Source organism: Suillus plorans, assembly GCF_016647745.1.
Source record: "Suillus plorans strain S12 chromosome Unknown HD556scaffold_91, whole genome shotgun sequence".
In the NCBI taxonomy this organism is placed as follows: Eukaryota; Fungi; Basidiomycota; class Agaricomycetes; order Boletales; family Suillaceae; genus Suillus; species Suillus plorans.
The window spans coordinates 27,163-46,045 of NW_024537475.1; the positions used below are offsets into that span (position 1 = coordinate 27,163).

The 18,883-nt window shown below is 47.7% G+C and overlaps 6 protein-coding genes across 6 annotated transcripts; 4 read left to right on the forward strand and 2 right to left on the reverse strand.

The window, feature by feature from the left end:
- Window positions 1–122: 122 nt before the first annotated feature.
- HD556DRAFT_1506857 (S-adenosyl-L-methionine-dependent methyltransferase) lies at window positions 123–2,318 on the reverse strand. The gene is made up of 9 exons (XM_041309039.1): window positions 1,964–2,318; window positions 1,743–1,907; window positions 1,636–1,686; window positions 1,538–1,583; window positions 1,461–1,494; window positions 1,313–1,413; window positions 1,081–1,263; window positions 891–1,032; window positions 123–833 (listed from the first exon to the last, which is right to left on the reverse strand). The coding sequence occupies exons 1-9, from the start codon at window positions 2,056–2,058 to the stop codon at window positions 460–462; spliced, it is 1,191 nt and encodes a 396-aa protein (XP_041153951.1). The 5' UTR covers window positions 2,059–2,318; the 3' UTR covers window positions 123–459.
- A 56-nt stretch (window positions 2,319–2,374) lies between these two features.
- Window positions 2,375–3,776, forward strand: HD556DRAFT_1046551 (uncharacterized protein). Its single transcript, XM_041295981.1, has 4 exons — window positions 2,375–2,710; window positions 2,765–2,951; window positions 3,004–3,499; window positions 3,632–3,776. Exons 1-4 carry the CDS (start codon window positions 2,476–2,478, stop codon window positions 3,671–3,673), a joined length of 960 nt encoding a protein of 319 aa, XP_041153952.1. The 5' UTR covers window positions 2,375–2,475; the 3' UTR covers window positions 3,674–3,776.
- On the forward strand, window positions 3,763–8,635 carry HD556DRAFT_1248184 (CNH domain-containing protein; the record flags this gene model as incomplete). The annotated part of the gene is made up of 19 exons (XM_041298755.1): window positions 3,763–4,119; window positions 4,175–4,489; window positions 4,651–4,727; window positions 4,778–4,841; window positions 4,895–5,200; window positions 5,251–5,564; window positions 5,615–5,678; window positions 5,738–6,043; window positions 6,092–6,361; window positions 6,413–6,536; window positions 6,589–6,647; window positions 6,697–7,126; window positions 7,181–7,258; window positions 7,310–7,395; window positions 7,442–7,603; window positions 7,651–7,779; window positions 7,829–7,926; window positions 7,983–8,104; window positions 8,154–8,635. The coding sequence occupies 19 exons, from the start codon at window positions 3,763–3,765 to the stop codon at window positions 8,633–8,635; spliced, it is 3,843 nt and encodes a 1,280-aa protein (XP_041153953.1).
- Window positions 8,636–10,170: 1,535 nt separating this feature from the next.
- Window positions 10,171–10,839, forward strand: HD556DRAFT_1248152 (uncharacterized protein; the record flags this gene model as incomplete). Its single annotated transcript, XM_041298754.1, has 2 exons — window positions 10,171–10,548; window positions 10,597–10,839. Coding segments are annotated over 2 exons (621 nt in total), but the record flags the coding sequence as incomplete, so codon positions are not given.
- Window positions 10,840–11,368: 529 nt separating this feature from the next.
- HD556DRAFT_1218689 (uncharacterized protein) lies at window positions 11,369–11,909 on the forward strand (the record flags this gene model as incomplete). The annotated part of the gene is made up of 2 exons (XM_041296748.1): window positions 11,369–11,440; window positions 11,493–11,909. Coding segments are annotated over 2 exons (489 nt in total), but the record flags the coding sequence as incomplete, so codon positions are not given.
- A 2,166-nt stretch (window positions 11,910–14,075) lies between these two features.
- HD556DRAFT_1506943 (uncharacterized protein) lies at window positions 14,076–18,398 on the reverse strand (the record flags this gene model as incomplete). Its single annotated transcript, XM_041309040.1, has 13 exons — window positions 14,076–14,161; window positions 14,443–14,511; window positions 14,566–14,698; window positions 14,729–15,589; window positions 15,625–16,017; window positions 16,070–16,201; window positions 16,262–16,573; window positions 16,623–16,865; window positions 16,956–17,710; window positions 17,769–17,882; window positions 17,944–18,060; window positions 18,122–18,187; window positions 18,248–18,398. The coding sequence occupies 13 exons, from the start codon at window positions 18,396–18,398 to the stop codon at window positions 14,076–14,078; spliced, it is 3,432 nt and encodes a 1,143-aa protein (XP_041153956.1).
- Window positions 18,399–18,883: the final 485 nt, after the last annotated feature.

The following is an 18,883-nucleotide window of genomic DNA, read 5'->3' on the forward strand; positions in this document are numbered from 1 at the left end:
AGGAGTTCAGACAGTACAAAACTTGAAGCAGTAAGGGATATGATCATGATGATGGGTATCCTAAGATATGACTTACCCCAGTCGAGTACTATAACTTCTCGAAGTTATGGGGATCAGTTATTTCAAACTCCGCAGATGATAGCTAGGGCTGCTAGGCATCGTACAAGCATGACAGATGCAGCTGCAGACTCAAACCATTTGCCAGCTGGACCCTATTGATCTGTAGCGGATGCATGTTCTACCACACCATCGTCATCTTGTCGTAATTCAATTCGCCAAAAAAAAGTCTCAACAGTAAGGCTCATATCGCCTTTTGCCTAAATTACAGAATTACCCTCGTAACTTATTTCTCTAAGACCGATCAAGACGTGTACTTGATATGACCCCGACCAGGACGAACGTACACCGTGACGCATTCAACCACTTGAGCTACGACACTTTATCCATGCCGCGTCTGCATCAATCGGCTTTACGAAACTTTCCTTGCATCCAGATGCGATACATCTTCAACTGCCGTTTCCGATTGACCAAAAGCCGGCGGTCGATACCGAGTTGTTCGATTGTAAACAAAGGGTGTGGTGGACAGTGGGCTAGAGGACGAAGGAGGTTGTGGTGTACGTCAGAGGATGGACCTGAAGAGGGCAAGCTGAGGGTATCGTCAGATCCTGGGTTGGGGGTGTCCACCGGCGTGTGTGATGCGGGACTGGCAGTTTGTGATGGCGCAGGTAGTGACGTTGGCTCGTTATCTTCATCTTCGTCTACAACTTCCGTTATTGTCGATATTTTCTGAGCAGGCGAGGCGCGGGATCCGGTGAAGATCAGCGCAAGCTCGTCTGAATACAGCAACAGAATTCAGAAACTCGGTTGATTGAGTTTTGTTCGCAACGTACCAAGCTCGAAGAAATAGACTCGTGTCTTATCACCTCGAATGTAAAAATTATCTTCAAGGAGACGACCAGATTTGAATCGCAGCTGTGTGAGATCATGTCTACCATAATCGCGGAATAATACAAGCCCGCCAGGCTTGAGCATCTAATGGCAGGTGATGAAGTGACTGTATCGGTAAAGTCATTCAAATACCTTATGAATGTTAGCGATAGCTTTACCCCATTCATCCGGGTGGAGCGCACTGAGTACGAACACCAGGATGATAATATCCACAGTCCCTGGCTCTACTCCTGGTGGTAGTGTGTCTGGCGAGGATAGATCCCAGACAGCTGCCTCTATCTTGCCAACAGGTGGGGAGCTATAGAGGACATTTGTCTACTCGTGGACTGAGCCAAAGACACGAAGACAGTTGACCCGTACATACCTGTACTAATTTGACTGCATGGGTTGAGTAATCGTAGGCACGGATGGTAAGATTTGGGTTTTGGTTTGCCGTTAAGAGCGGAAATGCAGCGTTGCCGGCGCCTAGACAGGGCTTAGGTATGTTTCATCAAAGATAATATTATACCCACCGCATCCTATCTCGCAAATGGTTACATCCCCTGCCTGACTACATAAGAGAAATCATAGATGAGGTACAATCCCTTACATCTGGTTCTGCCGCTGTCAGCAGCTCTGGAAATTCGAGATGTAACCTTCAGCTAAAAAGGTGAGCATATTACTGAGGACAGAAGGAATTATACCCACCATTTTCTATTTCGGAAGAAATTGTCGGCATTCGTCTTGTAAAAATTATCCCTATCAACCGAAAGCATCAGAACAAATGAAGCACTGACAAAACGAAACTTACGAACCAGTATTTTGCGGGTTTCGCATTATAATTCTTCTTATCATCCTCAGACACTGGGACAAGACGTTGCCTCGCCAATGACGCATTTATCGTTTCAGTTTGATCTTCAGGAGGTGGAACATGGTCCCAAGCGTTCTGAGTCCAGACATCAGAGTCTTGCGTAAGAAATCTACACGTTTGATGACTTAGATCAGGTATCTTTTCGTTGATCTTTCTTATGCTTACCTGGATCCAAATGGGGGTTTCTCAGCGTTGATGTCGTGCACCGATGAGCATAGCTTCGGTATGCGCGCAGGTTGAACTTCCGGTGGAGAAGTCATGCGGAGCACACAGCACAGGCCGAGATTCTGGCGGGTGTTTTGTCTCTACACAGCAGTACGCTCTAGCGCAACCTATGCCTAGATGCGATCAGAGAAAAAAGATCAGTAAACGTGGACTGTTCACAGCTACAGTGGATGAGCTTAGCTCCGGATGTAACCGAAATCCGATGATGATTATTGGCTTGGGTTCCCTGAGCGCTCACCAAGCGACATAGTCTCGTCTTCCTACTTGTCCGACACTAGGATCCAACTTTTCTGATAACACAGAAAATCGTGTTCTACCGCTATTTCTGGCGTCGACCACCATCAAAGTCTGCATCTGGTTGGTCTCCAGGTAAGTAGTGTTGGACTGCTGCGCAGCCGAAGGCTCTGGTCAACTTGACCAACCAGTTCCCAATTCGATAATTGACCGGAATCATGTCTACTCTCCAATCCAACGGTCGTCCTCCTCCACCCGGGGATGAGGATCTCCAGCATCTTTATGATGAAGTTTGGCGGATCTTTGGCGAAGAAACAACTTCCCCAACCGAGCGCTCGCCAACAAGTGCGGTTTCTGCCCATGCACGCGAGCCCTACTCCAATGGTTCATTCCACGACGTCAACGCGACTATATCTCATTCTTCTTCAGTCCGAAATGCCCTTCATCGTCCTGGTTCGTTTTATAGTCACTCGCGTTGTGAGCGAGTAATCTGACTATGACATATAGCACCTGCGCCCCAGCGGCCGCATTCTCCTGAAATACGCCCACAACCTGATACTGCAACCTCTCCTACACAGAGGAGGTTGAGACCACTTCCGTTGCCTCCAGGTGCTTCTTCTTTAGGTCCTCAGCCTCATGATCAACCACCTCTAGTTGCAAGTACTTCACGCCCTGGGACGGCTGGAGTTGATGGGTAGGTCATCATTTATTTAATTCTATCGGGAAAGTTTTCATCACACACACAGGCGTCGTCAGCTTCCTCAGGCACCTACGGTACAACCCAATGGCTATAATGGCAGTCGCCCATCCACAGGTTCTGCAACATCCCCAACCTCATCTACAAGTAAACCAGCCACTATTAGCTCTCATGCTGACGGGCTGCCAAATATACATAAAGCTGTCCCTGCTGTCCCATCGCACGCCAATGGAGCGTCTGTTAATGGTGTGGATGCATATCGTTTGCAACAATCAGATAGCAGCCTCGATGTGCAAGGCTACGGTGTCACCGTCGCACCCAAACCGTCTCCTCGACCTCCCGGCGCTTCGCCCCCGAACATTCCTGGTCTCAGCAATATGTTTGATGACTTCTCGATCGACCATGGTCCAGACGATACGAAGAATCGCCCATCTCATCGCTCTCAACAATCTTCGGAACAATTTCGTCCTGCAGATGCCTACCCACAACCTCATGTACGATTACATCCAAATGATGGAATCAACGGTCCTGCACCATCTGCTCGGGTAAATGATTTACGTCATCGCCCTTCGTCATCATCCGACTATATCCCTAATTGTAAGTCCACACAAAAACGAAAACCTTCGATCCCTAACTGATACTATCTGCAGACCATCAAGATACTGACCCGAAACTAGGCCGTGCAATTTCTACAGGCTCCACCACATCTTCGTTGGTAACAGACTCACTAGGTCGCAATGTCTCAGTGACGACAACAGCCACCAGCTACACTGATACAGACGGTTCAACTGCTAAAGCTGGGCCAACAATGCTCAGCAGAGAAGGGTCCTACGGGTTCCCATCGGCGGGCCCTTCGGCACTTAAATACAGTCACGGTCACTCAGACTCTGGCAGTGTCGGTTTCCAAGGTGGAAGCGTGGACTCATTAGCGCGTGCTCGTCCGAGTGTGTACAGCGGCACAGCTGGGCCTCCGCCGGGCGACCACGAAGAAGAAGAAGACGACGATTACTTTGACTCCGAGAGCGATGACCCAGATCCAGACAGATTCGTCAACTTCAGCTTGCTGTCGCACTTGGCCGTCCGCTTGCGCGACAAGGTGCCTCGGGGCACTCATGTGAAAAGTAGCATTCCTTACCCTCGTGCATTCACCGGCAAGGACATCGTCGTAAGTCCATTGCTAGAATTCTGTGACAAGACTTGACGCAATGCCGTGGTTTCAGTCTACCATTCAAAACCAAATCCAGCGTGAACTGCTGATCAATCATGGTGTTTCGACCACCGATCGCCGTGCTGCTCTCCAGGTCGCTCGGAGTCTACAGCAGCAATTATTTTTCTACGAAGTTGAGTGGGGTCAGAAGCTGCTGCAAGATGGTGTGGAGGACGTGTATATGTTCTTGGATGACCTAGAGGGCAATTCTGAGGCTCACCGAGAGAGGGAAGAGCTGCCAACAGCCGTCATCACTTCACTCACTCGGTGCTATGCGTCGAGTTGTAGTGAGGACGACCCGTGTTATTCGTTTGCTTGTCCACGTCGAGTAAGTTCCTGTGATCCCTTGGTCGTGAGTTTGATCTAATGTTTCTGTAGCAAGCTGGTCGAATCGTAGATTTAGGTCCCGTAGCCGAGCCAGAAGTGCACCACGTAAGTCACCTTTCGCATTTGATTGACTGGATTGAACATCGAATATCTCCACAACAGCAAACCGAAGATTGGTTGAGTACGGTTGATCCCGGCATCCTTCTCACACTTCCAGAAAGTGAAGTTCATCGTCAAACGTAAGCATCTTCGTGAACTTTGTTTGGCGCTGTACCAAAGATCACACTAGCATCATCTATAAAACTATCACTCAGGAAGAGCAATACGTGCAAGACCTGGACACCGTGGAGGCGGTCAGTGCCTTATATTACTTGATAGTCTGACCCACCTAATCTCCTCGTTTTAGCTGTTCATTCGGCCACTGCTGAAAGCAAGTCCTCCTGTCATGCCGGCTCACAAGCTAGACGAGTTTGTTGAAGAGGTTTTCGGAAACATCCTGGATCTTCGGGAATGCAACAGGAGACTAGTGGAAGCTATGTATGTTCGGCAACGTGAACAAGCACCGATCATCCAAAGGATAGGAGATGTGTTCTTGGATGCCGCAAGAGAGTTCCGCTTTGCATATCCGACATACGTCGGACATCTGCCCCTTGCTGAAAAGCGCTTCAAAGACGAGATCGAGTCCAACGCGGACCTTCGATTGTTTCTCGAGGTATGATAATTTATCTGCATATCAGGAGTCATTGCTGGACTGTTTTGTAGGAGTGCTCGCGACAATCCAAGCAACAGGAAGCTCGTCGACTGGATTTGAAACATTTCTTATCGCGACCTTCTGAACATCTACAGAAGTATCCCATCGCGCTGGAGGCGATCATGAAGGAGACAACTGAAGGCAACCCAGACGCGTACTACCTTGCAGAGGCCATTGAAGCCATCAGGAATCTTCAGAATGTTGCACAGCTCCGGACGTTCCAGACTGCAATGGGCAAAGGTCCGACTGGGAAATGGGAATGGCACGACATCGTAGCCAAGGATGTTCGGGAGAGCCTCAGCAAGGCTGAGGCCAAGCGCCAGTCGTACGTTTGTCTTTTCTTTGAGTTGTCATAAAATACTCAACTGTGTCCAGCATTATATTCGAACTGATCAAAGGCGAGATGGCGTACGTCAGGGACCTAGAAAACATCGGTTTGGTGTGTTGTCCTTTGCACGTACTCGATCTCAACATCATAGCTCATTTTCGCCACCACAGATTTATGTCCAGGCCCTGCGAGAAGGCGATCCTCCAGTCATTCCTCGTGAGAGGTTGAACGGTTTTATCACCGACGTCTTCCACAACTTTGCTGAGCTCCACTCGCATCATCGGAAGCTTCTGGACCAACTACATGATATACAGCGCGATGAGCATCCAAGGATCAAGAGTATTACAGCACCTATGTTTGACGCTGCTTTGAACTTCAGGGATGCATACATGGAGTACATCCCCAATTACCCTATCGCTGCTTATCGCATCGATGACGAGATGGCTAACAACATTGATTTCAAGACGTTTGTTGATGTAAGGCTTGTTCATTTGCTTCGCTTTACATTCCTAACTATCATGCAGCAATGTATACGGCATCCGGATGCCCACCGCCTAGACATGAAGAATTTTATCAACCGTCCCATCCCTCGATTATTGCGATACGAACTGCTCTTGAAGGGTATAATGGATGAAACACCTGCTAATCACGAGGATCGTGAAGCGATCCCTCAGGTCTTGGAGATCATAAAGTCTTTGGGCAAGGAAACCGAGCCAGGAGTTCAGTCAGCAAAACAGAAAGTTCAGCTCTGGTGCTATAACTCGAATTTGCAGTTCAAGCCCAACGAGTCCGTTGTAAGTCTTTAAGAATCTTGTTTGTCGTCGCGTACTGAACGATCCTCTTAGGACATGGATCTTTTGAATGAAAACCGCTCTCTTATTCATGCTGGCAAGTTGCTGCGACAACCCGACACCGGTTTTGAATGGAACGGGTGGACTGAGCTTTTCGTTTTGCTGTTCGATAATTATTGTAAGTGTTCCAATCCCTGTGTTGTATCAGGAAACTTCACGCCCAAATTCAGTGGTCATGACCAAGACAAAAGAAAAAGATGGTGTGACAAAATATAATGTTAACCGGAGAGTGAGTGATTCTAAATATGGCATTGTATAATAACTCACTCGTGGCTTAGCCCATACCGCTAGACCTCCTTACTCTGGCCAACTTCACTGATCCCCCGACACAGCGCAGCACAAGTATTCTGCGTCTCGGCCTTGGTGGAGGGAACAGGCATGTAGAAGGCGGACCTTCTCCAGGTAGCGGTGCTCCCGACACCGCTACCGATTCACGTCTTGTATATCCTTGTACCATTCACTATAACGGCAGGCTTGGAGGTTTGCATACCGTATATACGGAATCTCAGCAAGCGCGAGCGGAGTGGAAGCAAAAGCTGGACGAGGCCATCGGCTTGCGCAAGGTTGTTCAAGAGTCAAACAAAGTCTTCGAGCTGGAGCCGCTCAGTACAGACACCTTCCTTGTCCCGTCCATATCTTCAGCTGCTGTACCATCTTGGAACCACGAGAATTCCCTCACAGGCAAGGTTACTTGCTCTGTTCCTTTTAGTGAGATCAGGACATTCCTTTTTTCCATCTGTCTTACTGATACGCTTTTTCAAGCTACCGCTGATGGACGAGCACTGGTGGCGATTGGTTGTGCCGAGGGGGTTTGGATAGGCTTTAGACATGATTCAAGATGTTCGTGCAGTCGTATTTGATCTCTTTGCAGACTGACAAATACAACTTTAGCTATGCGCCGTGTATTACATCTCAAGATGGTGACACAGTGTGCAATGCTCGAGGATTTTGGAATGTTCCTCGTACTTGCAGACAAGGTATTTCTGTTAGTGATCACCCTACAAGCTACTAACCTACAAATAGGCACTCTTTGCATACCACATCGAGGCTCTTGTTCCATCATCCCCACAGAGTGCCCATACGTCTCAGACACCACAGAGGGTTAATGGGACCAGGGACGTTCACTTCTTTAGCGTCGGCAACCAAGGCGGACGAACACTAGTCATATACATGAAGAAGAAAGGGGTCAGTTCTGTGACATACCGAGACGAACCTACTGACAATGTGAACAGCTCGACAGCGTCTTCCGTGTTTTGGAACCGGTGGTGGAAAAAATTAATGAAAGGAGCAAGGCACCTGCATCGTTCACCTCTCGCTTCGGTATACGACCTGCGCGTTCAGAGTGGTTCCGACTGTATAGGGTACGCGATTGTTAGCGGATGGCATTGCCATATTGATTTTCTTTGGTAGGAGTTCTTCCTGCCCTCGGAATCTTTCGACCTGGTCTTCCTCAAAGCAAAGATCGCGATTCTATGCACCAAAGGCTTTGAAATCATGGATCTAACTGAGTATGTCGCCTTTACCACTTCACCTATCCATTTATCCGTTTTAATCATCATTCAAGTTTCAAGAGTGTCACTATTCCACTGCGTGACGATGGCTATGAAAGACTTGCGAAACGCGGTGAATCTTGCCGGCCAATGGGGATGTTCCGTGTGGAAAATGAATTCCTTTTGTGCTATGATGGTCAGTCGTTTGGATTTGATCTTCGGTCAGCACTGATGTAAGACCCCAGAGTTCGGAATCTACGTCAACAAGCACGGCGCACCTAGTCGCAACACGGGCACCATTGAATGGGAGGGCACGGCTGAGCGCGTGGCAATCCACTGGCCTTACATACTTCTCTTCGACTCCCGCTTCATCGAAGTCAGGCACGTATCGACAGGTCTGCTCGCGCAGATAATTCCCGGAAATGAGATACGCTGTATTTGGGACGGTCGTGGTACTTGTGCCCCTCCGTCGGCTGGATCGGAAAACTTCCAACCGATGAGCCTTGACCCCCGGATTCACTGTGTCATGGCTGCACCGGAGCCCGTTCAACATGGCACGGTTGGGCGCCCTCGCTCAGTGGCTCAGCACGTATTTGAGCTGACACCTACGATGCCGCTCTATCCACCCGGTGCACCTGGGTCACCCAACAACTCAACGTACTTTCACCAGCAAACCGTTTCTCCCCCGCAGTCCCCCAACCTTCTCCCGATGACATCCTGGAGATGATCACATCACACAGGCACCCTTGACGCTCGTCGCGCATTTATTTTCCACAGATGTACTTCCTTGTGGTTTTTTTCGTCTTTTTCATCTTGTTTTAGGAACTTACATAATTTGTATCAGTGCTCATTCGCTACATCGTCCTGTCATCTGGATTCCGGTAATGGATTTGGTGACCGTTATGGACAATATTTCAGATGAATTGGTGAAGTGTATACATAAGACATCCAGCTCTCGGAGTCCCTACTCAAAGAGACCGCCACTTTGCGAGTTAATCACGAGTATAATTTATTCCACTTCTATAGCACAACGTCGAACCAAACACTAATAGGGTTGGCGGTCCCATGACACCCGGAGCTTACAATGCGACCCAGCAGCGAGCGCATGTGAATGATTGACCTTACTCGACGGCATTCGCCTAAATCTGGGTTGTGATGTCACGCGGAGTCTTTTTCTTGTTCTATCAGCGTCGTGGCTCAAGAGGTGTGCGTTCGCAAAATCCCGAACACAGAGCTCGACTTTAGATAAGCAAAAAAACCTTAATACATAGCCACATGAAGTTACGAGTGACACGTTTTGAGTTCCTCGCCAGTGGCCTCAAATCATCGTAAAATCGTTTGGCGAGTACCGTAAAGGGGGTGTTTTTACTACTGTAGAATAGATCTAGATAATTATTTTAATGAAATACGAGCATGTAAAGATGGTACCCGCTAAATGTGAGATTTTGGATGTGATTTTGGAAGCACGTGAGCAAAGTCAATATGATGCGTTTGTGACGCGTCAATATCAATGTGATATGTCGTCGCGTCAACAACTTATGTCTCTTTCCTTAAACCCATTCATTCATTATGCATTATCCTGCTCATTACGATCCATGGTTTGCTTTCGATGACAACAACGACACTACATACCTCACGGACCTCGAGGACGATTCATATCAAAGCATGTGTTTCGGATCAATCCATCAATCACATCATTCTGATACCGGACACTCACAGACACCAACTGTAGATTTTGAAGTACCATTACATTCGGACGGTCATTTGCATAGCTCATCCCATAGTATACTAAGTTTTACATCACTTAATTCTCTGTCTCTGAGTCGACAATCATCAACCGACACCCAATCATCAAACACATCTTCGGTTCCAGCCTCGGTCTCGGATATTGATATTGAAGCACAATTGAAGCTCAATACTCCCGAATCACTGTATCTATTATTCAAGGCCAGTCGGCTTCTAGTATCGGATCAATTTGGAGATCGATGGAGACTACTCTGCCCTGAGTGTGCAAGCTGGTGTCAAACCAGTGTACATACAGCCTTACCTCTATGCACACCTGGTCAATTCAAATCACTCACCAATCATCGAGGCAGTAAGAAGTGTGCCGCTACTGCTTCCAAAAAGCAAAAGCACGACACTCAGACAGCTGGTGCATTGATCAAGCCTTGCTTTCGATCTGATCAACCTAGGTGTGTTCATTTCGGCTGGATTTCATTAACGATCGTGTATCATTATGTCATTGTCAGCAATTGGAATATTATGTGTTCTGATACATGTTTTCTCAAACCCGACATCGTGTGTCCAGGCATTCCCATCAACTGGCCTGACGACCTCCACACATTCTTCATGTCCTTTCCTTGGGCACGATACCATGACGGACCCGACAGACTACCATTTACTGTCGACATCACAGTTCCCCGACTCCCTCGCGCTCGATCCAAACTCTGCTCACACCTCACTATTCGGGAAGACTACCCTTGTGAAGAGTGTGGTGAAGTATACGCGCACGTCTATCACCTCATTGATATCGCACGTAATCCCAAGGCCCACACAAACTATCATTATCTGGGTCTCGCCCATATGCGAGACATACTAGTAAAAAAACACGCAGATCAAGTCAATCAATTAAAGTTGCAGGTATGTTTTATTATTCTGCCTTTATGTATTTTCATTGACTCTTTCTAGGCCTGTAACGACTCATGCAAGTATATGTACACTCTCACTCAGTTGGACGACTACAACCGCCTCGTCATGGCTATCTCTGAGAATGATATCCCTCGCATTCATCAGGTCATCAACATCGCGTTACGCAATGGCGCCAGCATCCGAGAAATTGTCAACAAGCTAGAAGATGCTCTTGAGGGTGTCTACCAGCCTCGCGGATATGGTGCCAGTGACTTGGATATTGCCACTCTTGTCTTTAGACTGGGGGGGCGTCAGTTGCTTTTTGCACTCAACCAAGGCCTCAAGATTCCATCCCTATGCACTCTTCGCGCTAAATCCATATTCACATCTCTCACACCAACCATCGGCCCAATATGCGATGATCAATTCGACCAAAATATCCAACATATCGTTGTCGACACTCGTGCAGACTTGTTGCCCTTGCGCGGCGTTAGTTTTATGATTGACGAGATTGCACTTGAGGAGATGGCAGTTCATTTTAGTAAGTTCAACAAGGTTGGCGGCCTTTGTTGGAAGCACTCGAACATTATCGACCCGGTTCTCTGCACATATGACTCTGCTGTCAGCATTGCGCAGAAAATCCACGACGGCCATATCCATCTCGGAAAGGAGCTCACTGTAATTGGTGTCTCATGCTTCGGCGAAGACCAGATATACCCTATCCTTGCAGCACCCACTTGCAAGACTGAGGACGCATCAGACATGGAGCGCATCCTTGTGCAAACTGTTGAGTGCCTCGTGTCCCCTTTGCGAATCCAGTGTCCTCAACATGCGCAATCACATGGGCCAGCATATCCTGCGCGCCATCAGTAACACTCCCGAGGAGGTCGTTTTGAAAGAACCGGTAAGTTTGTTTAAAATTACATATGTACTTTACATTGATGACTATCTACAAGGTCGGCGACACACTTCCATGTGGCTTTTGTGGATGTTCCGGTCGACCAGAGTGCGCTATCACTGTCACCGTGCCTGCCAAAGCCGCAACAACATGGGACACGAAGTGCATGTACCAGCACCAATTCCGATACGCATCCGCCGAGACCGGTTCGAAGAATACCCCATGCCGCAACTTGCCACTTAAATGTGAGCTTTGCCATCCCATTCTTCCTCCGGCACCCGGCAAGGCAACGAGAAAGACGGCAGTCATCCCAGTGGGCACCGTTTGGCGCTACAATATGCACGAGCATATCTTCCGGGAGCATGAGGAGTATATGATACCGGGACAGAGAGATGTTGGTTTACTGCTGCCCGCAAGTGTTTGGAAGGAGATGAGGCTCACGGACCTGGAGCAGACTGCTTCGCGCATCCCAAAGACTCATTGGCAGCCTTCCTACACTCCTCCAGACGAGATCGGCAAGGAGAATGTGCCTCTGTTAGTTTCTCGTGGTTCCAAACGTGCTGGAGCACAAGCAGGCTCATCCCGTTCATCAAAGAAGGCTCGAACGACCATTCCGACTGCTCCAACTGCTCTTGCTGTACTTAGCGCTTGATTACCTACTTTACGCACCTATTCCAGTCGCATACGTACTCGTTTTCACGCTGCAGCTGTCTGTTTTGCTTTGCGATAGTTGAATTGATTCATTTTGACTTAACATTGTACGACGAACGACTACCTAATATGGCTAAATTACATGATCGGTAACGTTGTCATCACGCTGTCACGGTAGGCGTAGGGGGTACCCAAGTTGCGGCAGGTCTGTGTTCTAGATTTCTCGATCGCACACCTCTTGTCGTGGCTCAAGTTTCCATGCAACGATTACAATTGCTCACGAGCACACCGCTGGATGATTTGGCTGAGACTTGGAGTGCTGTATCTGTGGGTCACATAGTCTGCGCATGAGGCCGTGAGTTATGTATATACCAGGTGAAGCTACTGATGCCAAGGCCAACCACAGTCACTGACTTAGGATCATGAACACGTCCGTTATTTGTACTTACACCAATATAGGTAGAGGGTGTCATAGCTTACATTTGTCATAGCCAGCCCCTTTGCGGTGAGTAGCTTCCATGTGAGTGATTTTACTCTCCTCTGTGGAGCCTGAAATATTTCCTTCCGTTGATCCTTGCTCAGTCTAGAGGTGCCTCTCGGTTCTTTATTTAACAACCATATATTCATGCTACAGAATGCAGACACATCAGTCTTTGAACCCTCTACGCATTCCAAGATCTCTTCGAGTGACATTAAAATATGTTCAGAAGCAAATTCGTTGACAATAAACTCCTAGTAACTCGCGCATCGTGCCATCAACCATACTGCACCGATATGAAAGCAAAAAACGACTCACCACCACACTAGGAGCATACAAAGAGCAACTGCCACATCAGGAAAACCCTCCCATTTTAACTTAGACAAAATTAGACTAATTGGGTTAATTTGACCTAAGCTCTCTAATTTTCGAAAATTATACATAATTAGCACAAAGTCACAAAAATATGTCTAGGGATTAGCACTGGTAACCGTATCAACAGCTCTACCCGTCTTCGAATTCGAACGGGTTTTGACAAGTTGTGGGGGTATGCATTCAAACTAAACTACAAATTAACGTCACAGGCACGATATAGTGAGCAAAACTACAAGTCCAATGTTTGCGCGTATTTGTTTTTGTTTGACTCACGTGACTTTTAGTTTGGAAACCTTTCAACTTCCGAACGTTCAATGTTCGATGTTCAATGTTCAACACTAAAGCCACGTCATCCTTCCCTCTTCTACCGCATCCTACCATTTGCCGACTTTGCTATGAAGGTCAAATCAATGATCCAAGTCATTGTGCATTGTTTGCAGTGAGTGAGTCTCTCGATCCTCGTTCAAGCTCAAGCCACGCTCACCCAAGTCGTTGTGCGCCATTTGCAGTGAGTGAGTCTGTTAATCCTCGTTCGAGCTCGAGCCACGCTTGTCCGAGTCGTTGTGTCCGCCGTTTGCAGTGAGTGAGTCTATCGTGGCCCAGTCGTTGCTCACCATTTGCAAACAGTGAGTGTGTTGATTCTTGTTCGAGCAAGAGCCATGCTGATCCAAGTCGTTGCCCACCGTTCACAGGAAGTGAGTGTCGATTCACGTTCGAGCAAGTGTCATGCTGATCCCATCCTCTCATGTCCATCTCTCGCACTTTTGTACTTATAGCAGCGCAATCGTTTGTTTTGCTCACATGTACTGTACTATTAGAATACCTCATTTTAATGATCATTGATTTGTTGCAAAAAGTCTGTCTAGTGTTGTCTAAGAATGTCAAAAAAGTCTTCACCAGTGGTGTCTAAGCCTGCCAGAGTGTTCTAATTTTCTCAGATTAGCAATAGACTTTCGTTAATTTTCATAAAATAATTCGAGGTAATATAGCCCTGGCTAGCCTTCTAATCTGTCCAATTAGGATAACTTTCTCTAATTAGATCTAATTTTACTAGGTTTGCACGGGAGGGTTTTCCTGATGCAAGCAGTGAGTAATGTAGTTGAACATTGATTCTGGGCCGCAAACTGCTCATACTACTCACACAAAGTCCGTGTGGGCAGTGTTTACAAGTGTTAGGCAAGAAGCACCAAGTGGGGCATTGGTCAGCGTCGCTGGCACTTGAACTATATATGTTGTGGGTCGCAAAAATTAAATTAAATTAAATTAAATAAATCGGGGGGGAGGGAGGACTCAAGGGGAGAGGGAATTGTCACGCCCGGACATGCTCGATATTTCAAGAACACTGATTACAAAGAAAGAGAAGCAAATGTCATAAGCATTGACTTGTATTGACGTCGAGGTTCCCCAGAATCCATCAAATCTGGGTAAGTACCCCAATACTAGCTACTACCTGGCTTCCCACCCGCTTCAACTCAACCATCTCGTTCAACCCATCATTCTCTACCTTCAGTGCCACTATCTTCAGGAGGAGTGGGAGTCAAAGGTCCAGGTGAGTTCAAGTTGGCCTCCCTACCTGTGTAGTCCCGAAGTAAATTCACAGTCAACTGGGGTGATGCATTGAATGAACCAAACCGTCGGATGATGTTCTGATGGATGCCACCCTTGACGTTATTGGTTCCACGTGAGCACCAATAGATGTTGAGACCGAGCTTGTCCGTTCTCTGCAGTGTGTAGAAATGGTGACCTGGGGGATCTGAGTACTAGTAGCCTAATTTAATGTTCTCAATGACTAGACAAGCTTTCTCCCATGATGCGTCATTGAAAAGAGGCTGGCCAGTCACAGCATCCTTCAGTGGGCCATAGGTCTGCAGTACCTCAGCAACACGAGGTGCTAATATCTCTGGAGGTGGAACCAGCCGTTTGATGCGCTGCCACACCCAGTCTGAGTTAGTGAGGACCATCTGACGAAAACACGTGTTCTTCTTCACCAGCACTTCCTCGACAGCAGCAAGATCTTCAGGGTCCGGTAAGAATATGGCATCTCGAAGGGCACAGCTGAAAGGACGGCGGAGACCATGGTGAATGGAAATTTTAAACTGGTCCATGAGGTGCCAGATATCCCCAAGAACCCAAGAGCATACTTCACTGTTCTCGATGGAGACATTACGAGAAACAAGTTCTGCAAGTGATTCAATCTGAGAGAGCCCATGCAGGTCCTTTTCTGCATCACTGGCCAGCTGTTCAGGGATGCCAGAATCTCCATTGTGCGATAACAATTCACTGACATCAGATGTAGGCTCCTCAATTTCATCAACCGGAAGATAAGGTGAATCATGAGGCTCATATGGCGGTGACGCAGGTATTGCAGCATTGTTCTTTGGTTTCATCTTGCTGGTCCCAGGGCATGTTCGGAGATCCCTTTGATAGCACAGCAGCGGGAAGGGTGACTGTGCAGCAAGACTTGAAATTGGGGTTTCTTGACGGTCAGGTCGCAGCTCTGCTCGAACAAGGTAGGCAGGGACAAGGACAGATGTCACAGTGATGACGACACGAGTTTTTGATACATTTACGCCATTCAGCTGTCTTGGCTGATGACGAGCTATATGGCCATATGCCACTGCAAGTCCTCCATTTCGTGACATGAGCCGGACCTGGGTACCAACTGGCATTGAAGATGCCACTGGACCACAAGAAGGAAAGACTCAAAAATAGCCGAAGCTGCATAAACATCCAATGCAGCATATTTCTCTTGCTCTGGTGATAGCACGGGATCATCCCACCTTGTGCTGACACGAATAGACATGTCCTTTGGCAGATTTCGGCGAAGTACCAGCGCTGTTAAGTCTGTGAGGCTGACATGTGCATGGTCTGTTACATTTCGATCCTTGGCCATCGACCCAAGTTCAAGAGCACCAACAAATGGCTGTTCATTGGAATCAGCGAAGCCACAGTCCTTGTATAAGCGAGTTAAGTCTGCTTTGACATGGACACCAGTTTTGCGGACTCGTTTCGAGCGCAAGACTACCAAAAGAGATGATGGCAGCTTCAGAAAGCCATTGTCTTGCAAATATTGACTTATCTGCAGTTTTCAGTGAGATTACGATAGTGTATTAGTTTGCAGACAAGCATACCGGGATAAGGTAGATGGCCTTATCATATGCCAAGGATATAAGGGAAACTCTGCCATAGATTCCCATCTCTCGGTCTACTGGCCACTCCAGGTCGAATGCAACATGCAGCTCCTTTTCTGCATCAACTCGTAGCTCATCCATGAGGCAGTTCATTCAGTTATTAATCTGATAAGTTGTCCCGAGACGACATACATGCCAACCATCAGGTACTACTAAGTCCTCCAATCCAGAGCTCGGTACAGGGTTTACATCATAGAGAAGACTAGGGAACACTTTCTCAAGGGCTGACTTATCACCACAGACATTGTCTGTGAACAAAACCTTGACGGGCGCATGACCATATTTTGCAAGTGTTACAGGAATCTCAGCGAGGGCAGGCATGCAGTCGTCATGTCCCTTCGTCGGTGTTAGTGTCATCTTGCGACACTCACCATACTCATTGCATGCAGTATGGAGGGCACCAAATGTTGCCACACCATTGACTTTGCCGAGAATGCCCGTCACCTGTTCTGTCGTGAGTCCACAAGTGTTTGAACCAAGAATGTAGACGGACCTTGAAGCTGTGGTCATGGCTGAGGGCTTCAGCAGACTGCATGGCCATATGTTGGTCCATCTCTGAAGCGTGCCGTTCAGTGAGTGAGTTATAGAAACAACGAAAGAAGCGGTGTGTAGGGACATAGCCAGCATAGCCACTAGGGTCATTCCAGCGTGGAAAGGGTCGATGTGGTGGCAGGAGCCCAGATGCACTTGCTTGCATGCGCAGTCGGACAGTCTCTAGGTATTGGACATGCAGTTGCTCATAATAGCAGACATGCATCATTCGTATATTCTTAGCGAAAGGTGATGGCCCAATACCCCTCTGAAACGAGGCTTACAAGATGCCAACCAAGCGGTCCGTCAAACCACATCGATATGTTAGGTGGAATGGGAAGAGGGCTGCTAGTGGCAGTGGTATGGCTTGCAAGATTGCAGGCGACCAACTCTGGAATGTCTTCTTGCACTCCTCGTGCCCACAATAATACCGGTGTCCAATAATGAACACCAAGTGCTCAAGATCGACAATGCGCCGTGGCTGCTGTGGCCAGCCAAGAACACAAAGTATGACTGGCTGCCCCCTCTTGGATCGTCGGTTCATATCCTTACAGTTTGGACAAGGGATGTGCTGGAAGAGGTGGGGCAGCCATATGAAAAAATGTGGCCGGTAGAAGTCCAAGGGCTCGATCTCAAAAGGGACAACACGGGAAAACACCAGTGGAGGTGCAGTCATTGTGAACTGCCCACTCTCATAGCACACCGGTCTCCCAATCTTCGCAATTTCAGAATCGAGATGAGTGCAGGCATCTGCATATTCATCGGCGAGCCATGTTGGCATGGTGGCACGTGGTACCTTGGTCTTCATACCATTGGCTGAGGAAGTGTGTTCCGGTGATGGTGAATGAGGTGCTGATGGGGTTGGAATGTGCACATCTTGAATAACAGCTTCGTCGTCATCACCAATGGCAGCAAATTCATCAGTCATATACTCAAGTTCCACATCTGCCCCGAAAAATACATTATCCTCGTCATCCTCATCCTTGTAGTTGCAGTCGTCCAATTGCTTCGGTGGATCATTGGTTGATTTTTTGCAGTGTGTGGCATGAACTGGGCATGAGAGCCTACAGTTAGCAAACACGTCTCAAAATTAGAGCTTTGTGCATACCTGAGTTGTCTGTCGCACTGCTCTGAAGATTGCATGCATCACCTGACACAGAAGCAGTGCTCAGTCGTGGAGCAACTTGCACTGGCTCGAGGTCTGACTCTCCATCAAGAAGATCTAGGACGTCAATATCAAAATCAATGCACAGCTCCAATTTGACTCGGATACTGACACTTACCAACTGTGACATTCCCGCTGGTTGGCGCACCTGAGCGCTGATCCAAGTCTGTGCGTGACTGGCATCCAGATGGTGTGGGGTTTGTGCTCAAGCTTGGCTCGTGAGCACATAGTTCCACTAAAGGTGGAACATATCAGTACTACAGATGGCATTGGCACATTGTATGAAGATGACTTACCTGCCAGTGGCTGCCCAGTGTCACAATTGGTACCTCCCACCTCCGCAGAGGTAGATTGTGAAGGTGCTATGATATCATTAGTTATTACACATAATATACATCAGTGTGTCAGACTTCGAAGCTTACCTGGTTTGTCTGGCTTGGATGCTCGTAGATTTCCATCCTTCCTTGGGCGTCCGACTGGACGGCCCACAGTGCCAGCATTGGATCCATTCTTTGACCCTTTCGGACGGCCGCGTTTACGCTTCTCTGTCAGCAGCAGTTGATTGGGGTTCATGGCGGTAAGCTCGGGTTGACTGCTATTGCGTCAGGTCAAGGTGCTGCCAAAAACAGATTGTTTGGTCGAGTTAGTATGTTTGTCTACGATTACATTTTCAAACTCAGTTAACATCTAATTGCACTACAACTATAGTTCAACCGCCGCGTCGCTGGCGGATATCAATGTTGTTAAAGCAACAACAACGGCGAGGATGAAATAGACGCGCATTGTTATTGAAATGAGGATGTGATGGAGGATCAAATCAAATATTTTGGAGGACGATATAGAAGATCCCTTGCTTTTATGTACCGAATATCATTTTTTGTCTTGTCTGTTGTTCGGTGGGTAGTCATAGAATTCAAGTCGCCCAAGGAGACTAATTTTATTGGTCCAGGCGAATGCGAGGGGTACGCCAGCTGAAGACGGGTGGAAAGATGATGCGAATTTCTTGGCACGCTGCTTCCCAGCCTCCAGGCTATGCATTTTCTGTCTATCGGGGAAGG

Excerpts from the sequence above, each read along its gene's own strand:
- HD556DRAFT_1506857 (XM_041309039.1), bottom strand. The coding sequence starts at position 2,058 with ATGACTTCTCCACCGGAAGTTCAACCTGCGCGCATACCGAAGCTATGC. Across the intron at positions 1,908-1,963 it reads AAACCCCCATTTGGATCCAG|ATTTCTTACGCAAGACTCTG; the intron begins GTAAGCATAAGA and ends TCAAACGTGTAG. Across the intron at positions 1,495-1,537 it reads TGACAGCGGCAGAACCAGAT|GCAGGGGATGTAACCATTTG; the intron begins GTAAGGGATTGT and ends TTATGTAGTCAG.
- HD556DRAFT_1046551 (XM_041295981.1), top strand. The coding sequence starts at position 2,476 with ATGTCTACTCTCCAATCCAACGGTCGTCCTCCTCCACCCGGGGATGAG. Across the intron at positions 2,711-2,764 it reads AAATGCCCTTCATCGTCCTG|CACCTGCGCCCCAGCGGCCG; the intron begins GTTCGTTTTATA and ends TATGACATATAG. Across the intron at positions 2,952-3,003 it reads GGGACGGCTGGAGTTGATGG|GCGTCGTCAGCTTCCTCAGG; the intron begins GTAGGTCATCAT and ends TCACACACACAG.